Genomic DNA, 14,129 nt, shown 5'->3' on the forward strand with positions numbered 1-14,129 from the left:
GGAACTTCCGCCGGCGATTGCGGCTGATTCCGGCGGGGTTGGAGGTCGTGCCGCATGTCGTTGAACTCAGCTCGTCGAGATCTTTCTATTGACACCGGCGGTGTCAAAAATGGAGGTCGGAATCTTAACTTGAGTATTTGGCCATTGATGGTTTGTGTGAGAGAAAATGTGAGAGGAGAGAGAGAATGAGCGAGAATAAGAGAAAGAAAGTGTAAGAACCCTAAAAATTTCACTATATAAAGTATCTGATTAAGGCAAGATTACGTGCCTGATCTTATCCTCAATTATTTCCTCTAAACAGATTAAATTTATACTGATTAGAGGTAATTAGTTTAGCTCACGTAAGTTAATCTACTACTTACAGTCCAATATTAATTTCTGAATAATTCAATATTGTTTTATATTCTTACTCGCGTAATATTTCAAACTGTTTCAAGTCTTAAAATTAATTTTAGACTGAACAAATTCTAAATTTTAATTTTCTGTATTCTATCCCGAGAATGACGTTTCTGACAGTGTCAACTCCCGAGCTCATATTGTATCCATCTACTATAGGTATTTATCTTGTGACTTTAACCTAACTGTTTGGCAATTAAGGATTTTTTTTTCTTATTTTAAAATGTCAGTGCGTTTTTTTTATACGCCGCTAACATCGTGCTGTGCTTAGAGATTCTTGAAATTAAGATTCTCAAACTATACTTGTACTGAAAATTATTCCGCCTTAAAATACGGCGAGAATTTATCGATCGAATTTACTTGATCGAAACATGAACTTAACATGAAATTTACTATAGAATTTAGGAATACATATATTAATTCCATAAATCCTCCATTCACAATATAACATAATATTTTCTAAGAAAATCCTTGGCTTAAAAATACATGAATTGTATTATTTAAGGTCTGGAATTTTCTCAGTCATTACATCCTTAGCATGCCTGGATCGTCCTCGTGCTCGTGCTTGTACTTTTATTGTGCTTTTAATGTGCCTTTATCGTTCCAAATAGCATATCTACAACAAATAAAAATAAATAAACATTGAACCCCAAAAGCATTCATTAATATTATATAGGTTAATTTGCACTTATTTTGTCAATTTTCTTACCACAAATAATCTAAGAAAGCTATTCATTTTTGTTAACAAGAATAGGTTAACTTTCCATTTTATTAACTTAATTATTATTTTTATTTTTATTAAAACTGCTTAATAAAACTAATATTTTATGACATGTAAAATGTATTAATAAAATTAGTTTTATACTTCATCTTCATTAATTGGCTTTTATTGTGCTTTTAACGTGTTCGTATTTGTGCTCGTGCCGTGCTCTTAGTGTGCTTCCTGTTCAATAACTGTGTCAAGCCCAATTCATTTAATAAACAAGATCGATTATACCCATTTAATAATCATGTTGTGTCTTGTCATGCCAATTTTTTAACGTGTCGAATTCGTGCCGGTCCATCAAGCCCGGCCCATTTTGACATCGCTAAAAAAATGCATTAAGTTAATCCATTAAAACTTTAAAAGGAAAGTTAATCCATTAATATTAATTTTTTTCTTTGACTTTTTTTTTTTGAAAAACAGTTGATTTTTTTATATTTGATTTTTCTGGATTGAAGTTTTTTATTTACTTTTCATTTTTATTGATTTAGTTAGAATTGAATATCTTTAATTAATTTTTAATAGCATGTAACACCAACATAACTGTTTGAATTATAGACAAAAGTGTATAAAGAGAGCATTTTAATATGTTTTCTATAGATTGAAGAATATTTAGATGATCTTGAAAAATTGGGATTCATTTTGAAATAAGGTGCAAATTTAATTAAATTTATTTTGGAACACAATATGGTGAGACCACAGGAGGCCACACGCCTAGACACATGGAGGTGCAAGGAGCGTGTGGCATAGGGTGAATTCCATTAGAATTCAGTTGCTTGTTCTCCGAGATATCTGATATACATGTTTGACAAGTTTTACAATTAAATTCAAAAAGGAAAGTAAAGTTTGACTTTTTTTTTTAGATTTGAATTTGAACTAAAATAGAAACTGGATTAAAGAGGAATTTTTACTCTAACCTGCTTACAATTTGCACCAACCACGAGGAGGTCTCCTTGTAGTATGGCCGGCCATGTAGTAAAGGGAAGGGAGGAATTTTATTTCTAAAATTAAATGGGAAACTGTATTTTAAATGAGATTTAAAATAACCAAATTTCTATTGCTTTGTTTTCAAGTTAAAGCAAATGACTCTCTTCCTCGTATTATATAAATAGGAGACAATAGAAAATTGGAGAACACAATTGTTGCTATAAAAAATCCTATAGTGGCTGAAATTCCCAGAGAGTAAAGAGAAGAAAAGTTCTTCTAACTCCTAGTTCCTTCACATACATGCATTGATAGTGGGGGAATACAAATTAGTGAGTGGTCAAAATTTGATAATTCTATATTAAAAAGAACATACTCTACGTCTTCCAGCTTTCAAGGACTAGACGAGGAAGATTTGGATTTTCTGAGAAAGCTTGGAGCTTGGACTGTTTGTAGTCAAAGACTTCAAATTATCCTCCTAATCATTCACTAGGTATTAATCTTTATTAATTAATATAATTAATTTATTATTGCATAAATTAATATATTCAATAGAGTATTCAAAAGTTTTATGAAAATTTTTATTATGCACGCTTCCACATCTAAAAACGTTTCGGAAACTAACATTAAAATAATTTCTTTTGAATATGTTCTTACGTAATTTTTTATTCTTTTAATATTTTCAAAAACTCTGTTGTGATTTCAGTTTGATAGTTGTCATTTCGGATTTAATTGATTTTATGTGTTGGCATTATTTTGGGAATGATTTGATGATTGGTTTGATTGAAGATTGATTGGCAGCTGTTTTTGTCATTTTGAAAATTGTTTAAAGTCATTCATTTTGATATGATTTGGTGAAGGTCAACTTTAGTCATTTTTGATAAGTTGGAATTTGATGGTGTAATTGATATGGAGAAGTGATTGTGCTAGGCTGTTCGAATATGTCATGTTTTAGAGATATACATCTAGGTTTATGTGGCTTTACATGGAAAGACTTTAAGAATTAACGTGATTGATTTTACAAATCATATTCTTGATAGCAGTGTTGCAAAAATTGTTGTAGCAAGTTTATGCAACAGTCTAAGTACAGCTGTTTGCATTGAAGTCATTTGACAGCTGTTTTGATTGTCTATTTAAGTAAAGTTTCTTGTTTATTTTTTGTTCGCCTTTTGTATCAGTTTTTTCTGAGCGTGTGAGATTGGAGTGTGCAATTGTAATTTCATTAATTCTTTGGGGGAATAGTATTTAGTTTTTTAGGAGAGAAACTTTGGTGAAGGGATTTCAACGTTGTAAGTTGCAGGGATCTCGCTGATCAAATCTGTTAAGAAATTACAGTTCATAGACATCTTGTCTTGAGAGGCATTTCTCGTGCTTATTTTCTATTTTGAGCTCTATATTTATTTGTTGAATCAATTTTTAACAATAAACTTGGTAAATAGAACCTTTCCCCCCAAAAAGAAAAATTTGAGGAAAAATCAATCCTCATTGTGAAAAAATACACTACTTAAAGAACAAAAGTACAACAACCATAGCTATACAAAACATAATATGTAAACTCATTTTTTTTTTTATTTCCATCTCAGTTTCTACACTCTTTTTTCCAAATGCATCCTTCAACTTCATAATTTCTTCATCCAACCTATCAATTTTTTTGTTCAACTTGTCAAGCCTTTCGATTAATTCTGGAACCACATCTCTTACACTGAAATCTAATTCTAGAACCAGCTCTCTTGCACGGAAAATTTTTACGCTTTCAAGCCATTTTTCTGAACCCACAGCTTCGCTCCTCTTCATTTTGCATTCAATCATAAAACGAATGATTAATTTCAAAAATTCCCCTTGAACTAAAACATAATCAACCCATAGCCCCAATCAAACCCAAATTAACCAATTCAACCCAAATATACAAAAGCATTGTTGTCTAATGTTAAACGATTTACCTTATACTAAATGCAACCATAAAATTGTCTTCCCAGATTCTTTTTCGTGTGTGATGTCTTCACTATCGGATCCACCCACATGACATCGAATAGGATCTCGAATTTCTTCATTTATCGAGCTGCTGCCACCACTGTTTGTACTGCAGGAACTTGCCATGGATGAACCAGTTGAGGAAAAAACAAAAGCAAAATGGGAACGAAGATGGTGAATTTTTTCAATAGAAATGGGAATTATCTAATTAAGAGCGCATAAGCGTAATTAAGCTTTTAATTCTCATTAAATAAGTGACACGTGGCAATTTCGTTACTCATTGTAATAGAAAGATAAAACTTATTAACTGAATAAAGTTTGAGGGAAAACGCTTCACGGAACAAAGTATTACAAGAGTCATAATTCGGGAGAAAATTTTAAAATTAATCCTAAAATATATAAAAGGAGTCAAGTTTCCTTTTAGACTTGACTCCTAAAAGGCAACGTGTTCTTATCATTCTTCTTCATTTTTTTAACGTTTGTTCTTTTACTCTTTTTAACTTTTTTTTTCCTACTTTTCTTTTGCCTATTTTCTTTTTTGTTTTTGGTTTTTTTCTAATATTCTTTGGTAGTTAATTTTTTTTTATAATATTCTTCTTTAAAACATTTTTTACTTTTTTAATTAAAATAATTCCTTTCAAATATTCCCTATTAAAGTTTTTTTTTTATTTTTAAAACCTATATAACTTTAATTCTGTTTTTCAATTCTTTACTTTTTACTTTTTTCTCATGCTTATTGTCCTTTTTGTCTTTTTCCGTAATATTCTTTGGCAGCTTATTTTTTTACAATATCCTTTCTTTGATTTCTTTTTTTTTTTCTTACTTTCATTGAAATGAAATAAATCCTTTCAAATATGTCCTTATACTTAAGTTTTTTTTAATTAAAAAATCCTTTAAAATATTTTCTTTTTTTTTTCTCACCTTCTTTAATTCTTTTTAGATGTGATTTTTTAAAATATTTTTTTTTCCTCTTGCTATCAAATTTATAAATTTATTCTATATATAAATAGCACGTCGCTGAATTAGTAAATAGAAAAATGAAATACCGGACAGCCGGGTCCACTTCACATTTTATTTTTGTAGCGTAGTAAGACGTTTTATATCTTTATTTGCTAGAAAAGGTCGTTCCAATCAACGACAACAAGCTTATAAGAATATCTTTTTAGTTCGTATTAGATGTTTCTTGTCAACGCGCCAAAACAGCCAAAGCACAGCTTACATCAAAATCCTAAACAAAAAATTGATGAGCTTACTTTTACCACTTCCACCTTTGACGGTTGGATTTTAAGTCTTTGAAACCTTCAACGGTCAATATTCAAATTGCCGTATTGTTGTTATTTACCAAACACTCCTCGCTATCTCTCCCCCCTCAGTTTGAACGCTTCCATTGAATTCTTTCTCCTCTTCTAAGGTCTACGGCTTTGAAATCCTGTAGTATAAGTGTGTGAAACTGAAACAAAAGACCACGAAACTGAGATTATTTCTCCCAAAACCTACGTAATGCATTATCATTACATATATAAATAAGCTGCACATGCCAAACGAAGAACAAAATAGAAACATATTGACCTTTTTTTTTCTTTTTTTTTTTTTTTTCCTAATCTACTGTCTTTTTTCATAGCTGAAAAATGGTTTTCGGTTGGAGAAGAAGAAAAAATAATGCCCACAAGAAGAATCTCATGGTCATTATGGATCTTGAGATCCCCAACCATTTTTTATGCCCAATTTCACTCGACTTGATGAAAGATCCAGTCACGCTATCTTCAGGCATAACCTATGACCGAGAAAACATCGAGACGTGGCTCGAGGCCGGGAACTTCACCTGCCCGGTGACCAAGCAGATTCTCCAAAGCTTTGATCAGATTCCCAATCACAGCCTCAGAAAGTTGATCCAAGAGTGGTGCATGGAGAATCAGAAGTATGGCGTGCAGCGTATCCCAACTCCCAAAACCCCGGTCCTGCCACTCGAGGTCTCGGAGATTCTCTTCAGCGTTGAGGCCTCGGTGAGGCGCAAGGACCTGTTTGGATGCCTGGAATCCGTCAAGAAAATCCAGAAGTGGGGCGCGGAGAGCGAGCGGAATCGACGCTGCATCATGGTGAACGGAGCTGCCAACGTGCTAGCGAATGCTTTGGAATCTTTCGCTACCAGCGGGTCAGACATGAGTGGATTTGAAGAAATATTGTCGGCATTAAATTGGATGTTTCCTTTTGGAGAAGAAGCAAGGAAGTACTTGGGATCCGAGGCTTCTTTACGTTGCTTGGTTTCGTTTCTCAAACATGATGATCTTTCAGTGAAGCAGAATTCGGCAATGGTATTGACTGAGCTTCTTTCTTATGGTGATAAAAGACACTTGGAAGTAATAGCAAATATTGAAGGACTTGTTTTGATACTCATGGATTTCATCAGAAAGCAAATTTGTCCAAAGATTACCAAGGCTTCACTCATGTTAATCTTCCATCTGGTTTCATCGTCCTATTATACTTCATCTGAGACGATCAAATCAGCATTTGTTGAGATGGGTTTGGTTTCTTTAATTCTTGGAATTCTTGTTGACTTCGGAAAGGGTGTAATTATTGAGAATGCTTTGGGGGTAATGGATGGAATTTGTGGGTTCGAGAAAGGGAGAAAAGAGGCGTTTGGAAATGCTCTAACCATACCGGTTTTGGTGAAGAAGCTGTTGAGAGTTTCCGATGTCGCCACCGCATTTTCGATTTCGGCTATTTGCAAGCTATGTAAGAATGTAAATGAGGAAGACGATGTTCAAGGAAGATCAGTTCTCGTAGAGGCTCTTCAAGTTGGTGCTTTTCAGAAGCTGTTGTTGATTATACAGGTGAGTTGTTGTGAGGAGACAAAGAAGAAAGCTACTGAGCTTTTGAAACTTTTGAATCCTTACCGGCCTCAGCTGGAATGCATTGAGTCTGCAGATTTCAAGAGTCTACGAAGTTCGTTTTAAGTTCTTGAAGATGCGTTTTCTTTTTTAATTTTATTTTAAGTTATTTAATATGATATCTTTATTAAACTTGTAATTTTGTTTATACGCATAACGGTGTGTAAGCACAATATCATATATACAATAGTGCCGAAAAATATATAAAAAAAAAAATACAATTACAGAGAATACAATGCTTTTGCTATTTATCGTTACTGATGGAAGCGTGTGTGGTAGTGCCAAGTCGAATCTCTAAATGAGCACCGGATTAAGGATCGTGACAGGAAGTCTTACGATACTCCAGGAATCGGAACTTCGAGCGCCGTGTGTGAGAATTACTAGAACCCTCACAATATTTTCCACAACATAAGAACACTATGGAATTCTAGAGAGAGAGAGAGAGAGAGAGAAAAACAGAGAACAAATGACTTGTGTATATGTGCATTCCTAAGCACATATTTATAGGCTCTCCCTCTTGATTAGGAATGGGAAAGTTACTCATTAGTTGGCAGAGAGTAATTACCACAATTGCTCCATCAGTCAAGATACTTTCCCTTTCCTTGTGATACTTTCCTCTTCCTTGTGATTTTATTTCAAATAAAATCTTTCCTTAATTAGTTTAACCACGCACCATCACAGGCGGTCAAAATTGGACAAATAAAGGAAAGTCTAAATAACAGTAAAGTCCATCATCTCCCACTCGCACATGGTGTGCATGCAAAGCATATCTCTCTCATCATCAATCTCATAGCCTTCTATTCATACTTGTCAATGAGTCGTGCGACTGTCGAGCCACTAGCAAAAGAGAGTTCAGGAGCACTACCAAATCTTATCAAGACTAGAATAGCACATCCCTTGGAGGGTCTCGTAGCATCCCAGACTCTCCAATCCCACTAATCAATATATAAACATATATTCGGGAGCAATGCAGAAACCCACTTTAGTACTTAGTTCACGATTATATTGCATACCCAGAAGCAACATAATTTGTCGACAGTGAACATAAAACGTGGATGTGTTACTAAATAATCTTCTCTTCGCCCTCATATCACTTAGCTTTAGTTTAACTGCTTTCCCAACAATGCCCCTTTAGGTCGCATCAGGCATGACCATAGGAAACATGTCAAAGTAGCATACATCGCACCTCCGCTTCGTGACATGCACATTCAAAGGTCACATAGGGCACAAACAAAGAGAGATCAATATAGAAAATATTGATCCATAAGAACTCACACAGTGAAGAAGTAGGGATTCATTCTTCCACTCCCTTATTGTGGTCGCTAAGCGCATGCGGCATAAACACATGCTACTGTGGAGATCTCCTCCTAAGGAGCGTATGTCTCATCTCACAAATAAATACGCTGTACGGATCTTAGTCTAATCGCCACTCGGCTCTTGACCCAAAGCCTTAACATGCTCGCTGCTTAGCGCCATATCAAAGGTTTTGCATCCGGCTAACTTGCAGGTTGAATATGGATAGTGGGATCTTCTTAAATCCGTAGTTGATCTTCAAAGATCTCATCTTGGCTCTTTCCAAGGCGACACTCTAAATAACAAACTTGGCTCATCATCGCGCTTTCTTATTGTTATAGCCCCAATGTGTCTCATCTTTGCTCACTTTCTAAGCGCCAAAGGCGATTGCTCGTGTGGGAGAGCCGATCTATACCTGTTGGCATACTCTCTAACTATGACTAGACTGATCATATCATAGTTTTCGTGCGTGTTATGCTAAATGAAATATCACGTCACAACGAAAAATGGACAAAAAGAAAACTGAATTTCATTAATATTTCTAAAACAAGTATCTGATACAAAAATAGTCTACTGGAACATAAGCAAATCACATTCTACGCAGTCCTAGACTCCTAACATGTGACACATAAGCCTCCCAAGCAATGATCTTAGTCAAAGGATCTGCAACCATGCGACACGTAGAAATGTGCTTCAGGACCACCTCCTTTTGCGCAAGCATGTCTCGAATAAAATGGTATCAAATGTCTATGTTGATATCGAGCTTGTGCAATTTGAGTTACAAAAAGATGGATTGAAGCTCGAAGTTATCACGATCGTGCAGGGTTGCTCGATCATAACTACTGGAGCGGGTATTGGTGTAGAAATTTATTATTCAAGTTTAAATAGTTAACAATGATTCTTATAACTATATATGGTAAGCTTTTCCTCTTAATTTATTTCCTGTAACGTCACTCTGAACCTTATCAAGGAAAAATTCTTCATTACGTACTAAAAAAAAAGCACCAAAAGTAATAAATTTAACAAGCACAGTAACCGCAGCTAAAATCTAAATAGAACGTTCTTTATTATTATATATCATTACGTTCTCTAAGAAAAGCTAGTTGATAAAAGGACAATTACTTTGATGAATAGGCTTACCCATTTTCCGTGAAAAAGATTGTCTGAAAAACCACACGCTACTTAACAATCATATATTGCGACAAGTTTCATACATAAATAATAGTTTTATTAATCTAAAGATATACTAAAATTTATTTCAACGTATAAAGTATATATATAGCTAGCGCCCTTCTATGTAAATTTTTTTTTTTTCAATCCTTCCATGAAATTTTATAATAAACCCATTACATTTTTTTTGTATAATAGATTGCTAATTATATATATATATATATATCACAGAAACAATGACGTCGACAATAAAAAACTTTCAGACAGACTCCCTTAATTTGTGGTGCAAACCATATTTTGCACCTCATAGTACAAGTTTCATGATCCCGACATTCAGCTCGATCTTTTAAAGGAACCAGTTTGGGTTCTGTAAAACAAAAATAATAATAATAATTATATAAACAAAAAGATATAAGATTCCAACCAATATAAGTACAATGGGTAACCAAAGAAATTGTTAATACAAAGCAAAATACAGGAAGAAAACCATTCGGAAAAAAAAAATGCAGGAAGAGAAATAGAACAATAATGAAGAAATAATATATAATATTGAAGAAGCTTTTCTAATGCTTTAATTCCTGTGTTATATTGCTTAGACTTGCTTAGAATTTACGGATAATTATCTTAAGAGTATTTTTTTGCCCTCTTCGTCATCAAATGGAGTTATTTGTTGTGAACAAATAATTTTAAAATTTATTCCACTGATCAACCTTTAGTGAATCACATGATCAAGACGTTGATATCTCTTAATTTTTTTTTTCTTAAAGATTTGTCCAATTAAGTTAATGGAGTTTACCGCTATATATCATAACTTATGAACTCGTAGATATGTTTAGTTGTTAGAACTTTATGATGGCTATTATCTGTGCGTGCCTAATGATTGGATTATCCATATTGTTTCTATGTAATGATAGAAACTACAGTCTAGAAGGAACATATAAATGACGTCCCTTACAAGTGCTGAACTGTTATTTCCTGGAAAAGGAAAGTTTGTCTAATGACTTATCCGAAATAATATAAAAGAAAAAAAAAGTGTAAAAGCAAAAGGATTTTAGCGAGAAATGCTAAACTCTACGCCCTTGAAAAAAGAAGGCTACGTAATCCAGTTCTAGTAAAAATTGTAAGAATACTAGGAATCTAATTGTGTAGTAATCTGACTTGTTTAAAAAAGTCACATTAAATGGTTTCGACTGTAACTTCTACTAGCTAAAGTGTCGAAAGCACTACTTTAAAGTTTTGGAAACTGTCTTAAATTTTAGCTTTTGGATCCTCATGCCAAATAGTGCTCCAATTAACAGTATTATTGAGTCTTTTATCAGTAATGGAAAGAAAAAAATATGTATATATATATATATATGTATACAGTGTGTGTATATTTCTACAAAAAGTAGGCCTTTAAAAACGTTTCAGTACTCGGTTGAAATGATAATTTAGGGTAGAAAATGAAAGTTAGTTTCATTTAAATAAGACATGTTAATCATATTTAATCAAGGAATCAGTGAAAATTAATCGTTTCACGAGGCCTCTCACTCTAAACCATGAGACAAGTACTTGATATTTTATGAAACGAAAAAGGAAATAAAAAGTGAAGAAGAAGAAGTCTAAACCATGAGATAAGTACTATATTTTATGAAACGAAAAAGGGAACAAAAAGTGAAGAAGAAGAAGACGAAAAAGGAAATAAAAAGTGAAGAAGAAGAAGTCTAAACCATGAGACAAGTACTATATTTTATGAAACGAAAAAGGAAACAAAAAGTGAAGAAGAAGAAGAAGCAAAAAGTGAAGAAACAAAAAGTGAAAGAAGAAGAAGAATATAGCTACTTCTACTTATAGCATTAATTGCTTTAAGTTAGCACGAAAAATATATCCTTAGGATTGGGATACAATGCACTTACCGCATCGAGTCAATATAGAACCATATTAACGATTTGTTGAAATTAAATAATTTTAAATGGCAACCAACTAACAAGAGAATGTGACAACTATTCCTCCAACGCCAATTAATGGGATATTTGTTCTAAACTCGTACTTAATTAATAATTACTAAATGGTAGCCAACTAATAATAGATTGTCGAAGGAATTCTGGTACTTAATTAATAATTAATGGGATATTTGTCCGAAACTGGTACTTAATTAATAATTACTAAATGGTAGCTAACTAGTATAAGACATCAGAAACGCCTAATCTCAAACTTCTTGTGGCTTTGTTTGGTACACTTTTCGTGAAGGGAATTATGTAGCCCACTTGTTAGCTAAATTTGCTTTTACTAGTTCTGCTAATAAGTTTTAGGTTGATTCTATCTCGTCATTTATTAGTCACGTTGTACTTCATGACTTGATTCGTGATTAATAAATTGACGTCTTTTTCCTATAAAAAAAAAAAAAAAGCTCTGGCGCCAATAAAATGATATTTACTTGTACTTGCCACTGCAACACTTTTATTATAGAATGCTAGTTTATACTTTGGATGTAATTAAAAGCACAAAGACGATTGAAAATTTTTTTGGAATCCAGACTTTTTTGCCCCGAATTTCCTATCTCATTGATTTTCATTTCAACACAATTTTGATGACTCATGTAAATTTAAGAATTTGATCAAATAATTATAAATACTAAGCATTTAAAGTATATAAGCAATTAAATGACTTGTCCAAATAGTATTGGAGGGATAGACAATGAAACAAAAATTTGGGACATGAGACTGAAACTCAATAGTGTTGTGACTTGCGTGCGTAAGGGTTCATCAAAGGTGGCTCCAATGAACCGTTGGATTCGTAAGTATGATCTGGAGAAAGAAAATTGATTAATGTTGCCCGCGTGAACAGATTTACTAGGATCTGCGCTTCCTCAAAGTATCGGCAAAGGCCAATAACTGCCATAGTTATTATATCTTATTAATTTGATATTGCAATTTGTTCAGTTTCTTGTAACCGAGTAGAGTTGACTTTGCTTGTAAGGCACGTTAGAATTAGTGTGTTAAGATAATTGCTTTTATGTATTATTAATATTGGTAATTAATTTCTACTCTATTTAGGACGTACCAATTTGAACTTTTCAACTTTAACTACTAAAACGTTGGCAAACATGTATGTCCGTTTTTTCGATAGTTTTTTCATGTGAGCTTTGTCTGTCGTGAGAAGACTATTGAAAAACTATTATAATGTGATCCATTTTACAAATATTTCTCTAATTTTTTATCATAATTAATGGATTGAAAGTTTAAGAATTTAAGACATTTGTGTTACAGTTAGAATGTTAGAGACGTATTTTTTCATCACTAATTTAACACAATCATCATCAAAATAGAGTATGTTGGAACAGTTTTATAAATATGGAAAAAATGATGTAAATTGCCAAAATTAAAAGTTTAAGAAGCAAATTATCAAAAGCCAATAAATTCAAAGGCAAATGTATAAAATACCCTTCTCTTAATTACAAAAAATGCCTTCTAACTGAAAGATCCTCACAATTTCTCCTCTTGACTAATCACATTAAAGAAAAACTAAACAAAAGTAACTTCTTTACTGAAGTCCGTCCAAACATGATTGTTTGTAAATTTGTAAGCAATTCTGTTTTCAAACATTTAATTTAAGACTCGCAGAAACAAAAAACAAAATGTTTTTGGTAGAAAATATATATATAAAAAGTGTTGTCGAATAAAAGGAGAAATCCAAAAATGTCACTCCAGTAATGCCATCTTTATGTTTATGCCATCCGCTGGTATAAACTTAAGATCCATTCCACTCAATTAAGTTGAAGATATTTAATCTATATTTAATAGCATAAATATAAAATATTTTACTTTTGATAATATGCCATATAATTTCCTCATCAAAAAATTAAACCCAAAAGAGAAAGAGAGACTGTAAAATCGCCGTGGTTTTAGTAAGGATGGCCATCCAATAGTTTAAGCCCTTTAAACTCCCTATTTGAGGGAGAAAAAAAAAAAAGAAAATTGGACTTCGTAACAAAATAGAAATGCTCACACAACAACCGAACCAAAAAATATAACATACATCACTACGTATAAATATATATTTCGGCAGGAAATGCATATTATATATGTACATGTCAATACACACACGTGTATAGTACCATAGTGTGTATAAACATGTACATTATTAAACTACGCAAATCAATTAATGTTTAAAAACAAAATATTTAAAGCAAATGAGGTGATTTCTATAAGGGTGAATTTGTAATTTTGTTAATAAAATTAAATCCTTCATTCTTTCTTTCTAAAACCAAAACAAAAAACAAAAAACCAAAAAAAAAAAACCAAAACAAAAACAAACAAAAAAACAAACAAAAAACAAACAAAAACAACAACAAAGAATGGAAAGTCATCATCCTTTCTATCATTCCTTCCTATCATACCAACTAATTTAAAAAAAAAAAAACACTCATCAATCTTTCTCTTCCTTCCCACTCTCCTCCTCTCATATCCTATCCATCCTTAAAACAATCCATCTCTCCTTCCAAATTGACCCTAAATCAATTTCTTTTACTCAAAACGCAACCTTTTCATACTTCTGCTTTCTCTCTCTGTTTTTTTTTTTTTAATTGAGTTTCACATTTCTCCTTTGTGTCCCACTAGACTCGCTCCCTTGTCAGAATCCCCATTGCCTCCATACCCAAATGAAATAATTACATAAAATGTCTACTATAAAACCCTTGCAATTCCTCTTCGCCAACTAGCTATAACAACATCATTTTTGTTTTT

General features: G+C 32.7%; 1 protein-coding gene across 1 annotated transcript; it reads left to right on the forward strand.

Moving 5' to 3' along the window:
* The first annotated feature begins 5,667 nt into the window (after positions 1 to 5,667).
* LOC21402286 (U-box domain-containing protein 21) lies at positions 5,668 to 7,165 on the forward strand. Its single transcript, XM_010093451.2, has one exon. It carries the CDS (start codon positions 5,683 to 5,685, stop codon positions 7,006 to 7,008), a length of 1,326 nt encoding a protein of 441 aa, XP_010091753.1. The 5' UTR covers positions 5,668 to 5,682; the 3' UTR covers positions 7,009 to 7,165.
* Positions 7,166 to 14,129: the final 6,964 nt, after the last annotated feature.

The sequence above is a fragment of the Morus notabilis genome, unplaced genomic scaffold (genome assembly GCF_000414095.1).
Source record: "Morus notabilis unplaced genomic scaffold, ASM41409v2 Scaffold274, whole genome shotgun sequence".
NCBI classification, from domain to species: domain Eukaryota; kingdom Viridiplantae; phylum Streptophyta; class Magnoliopsida; order Rosales; family Moraceae; genus Morus; species Morus notabilis.

Coding starts and splice junctions, on each gene's coding strand:
- LOC21402286 (XM_010093451.2), top strand. CDS start 5,683: ATGGTTTTCGGTTGGAGAAGAAGAAAAAATAATGCCCACAAGAAGAAT.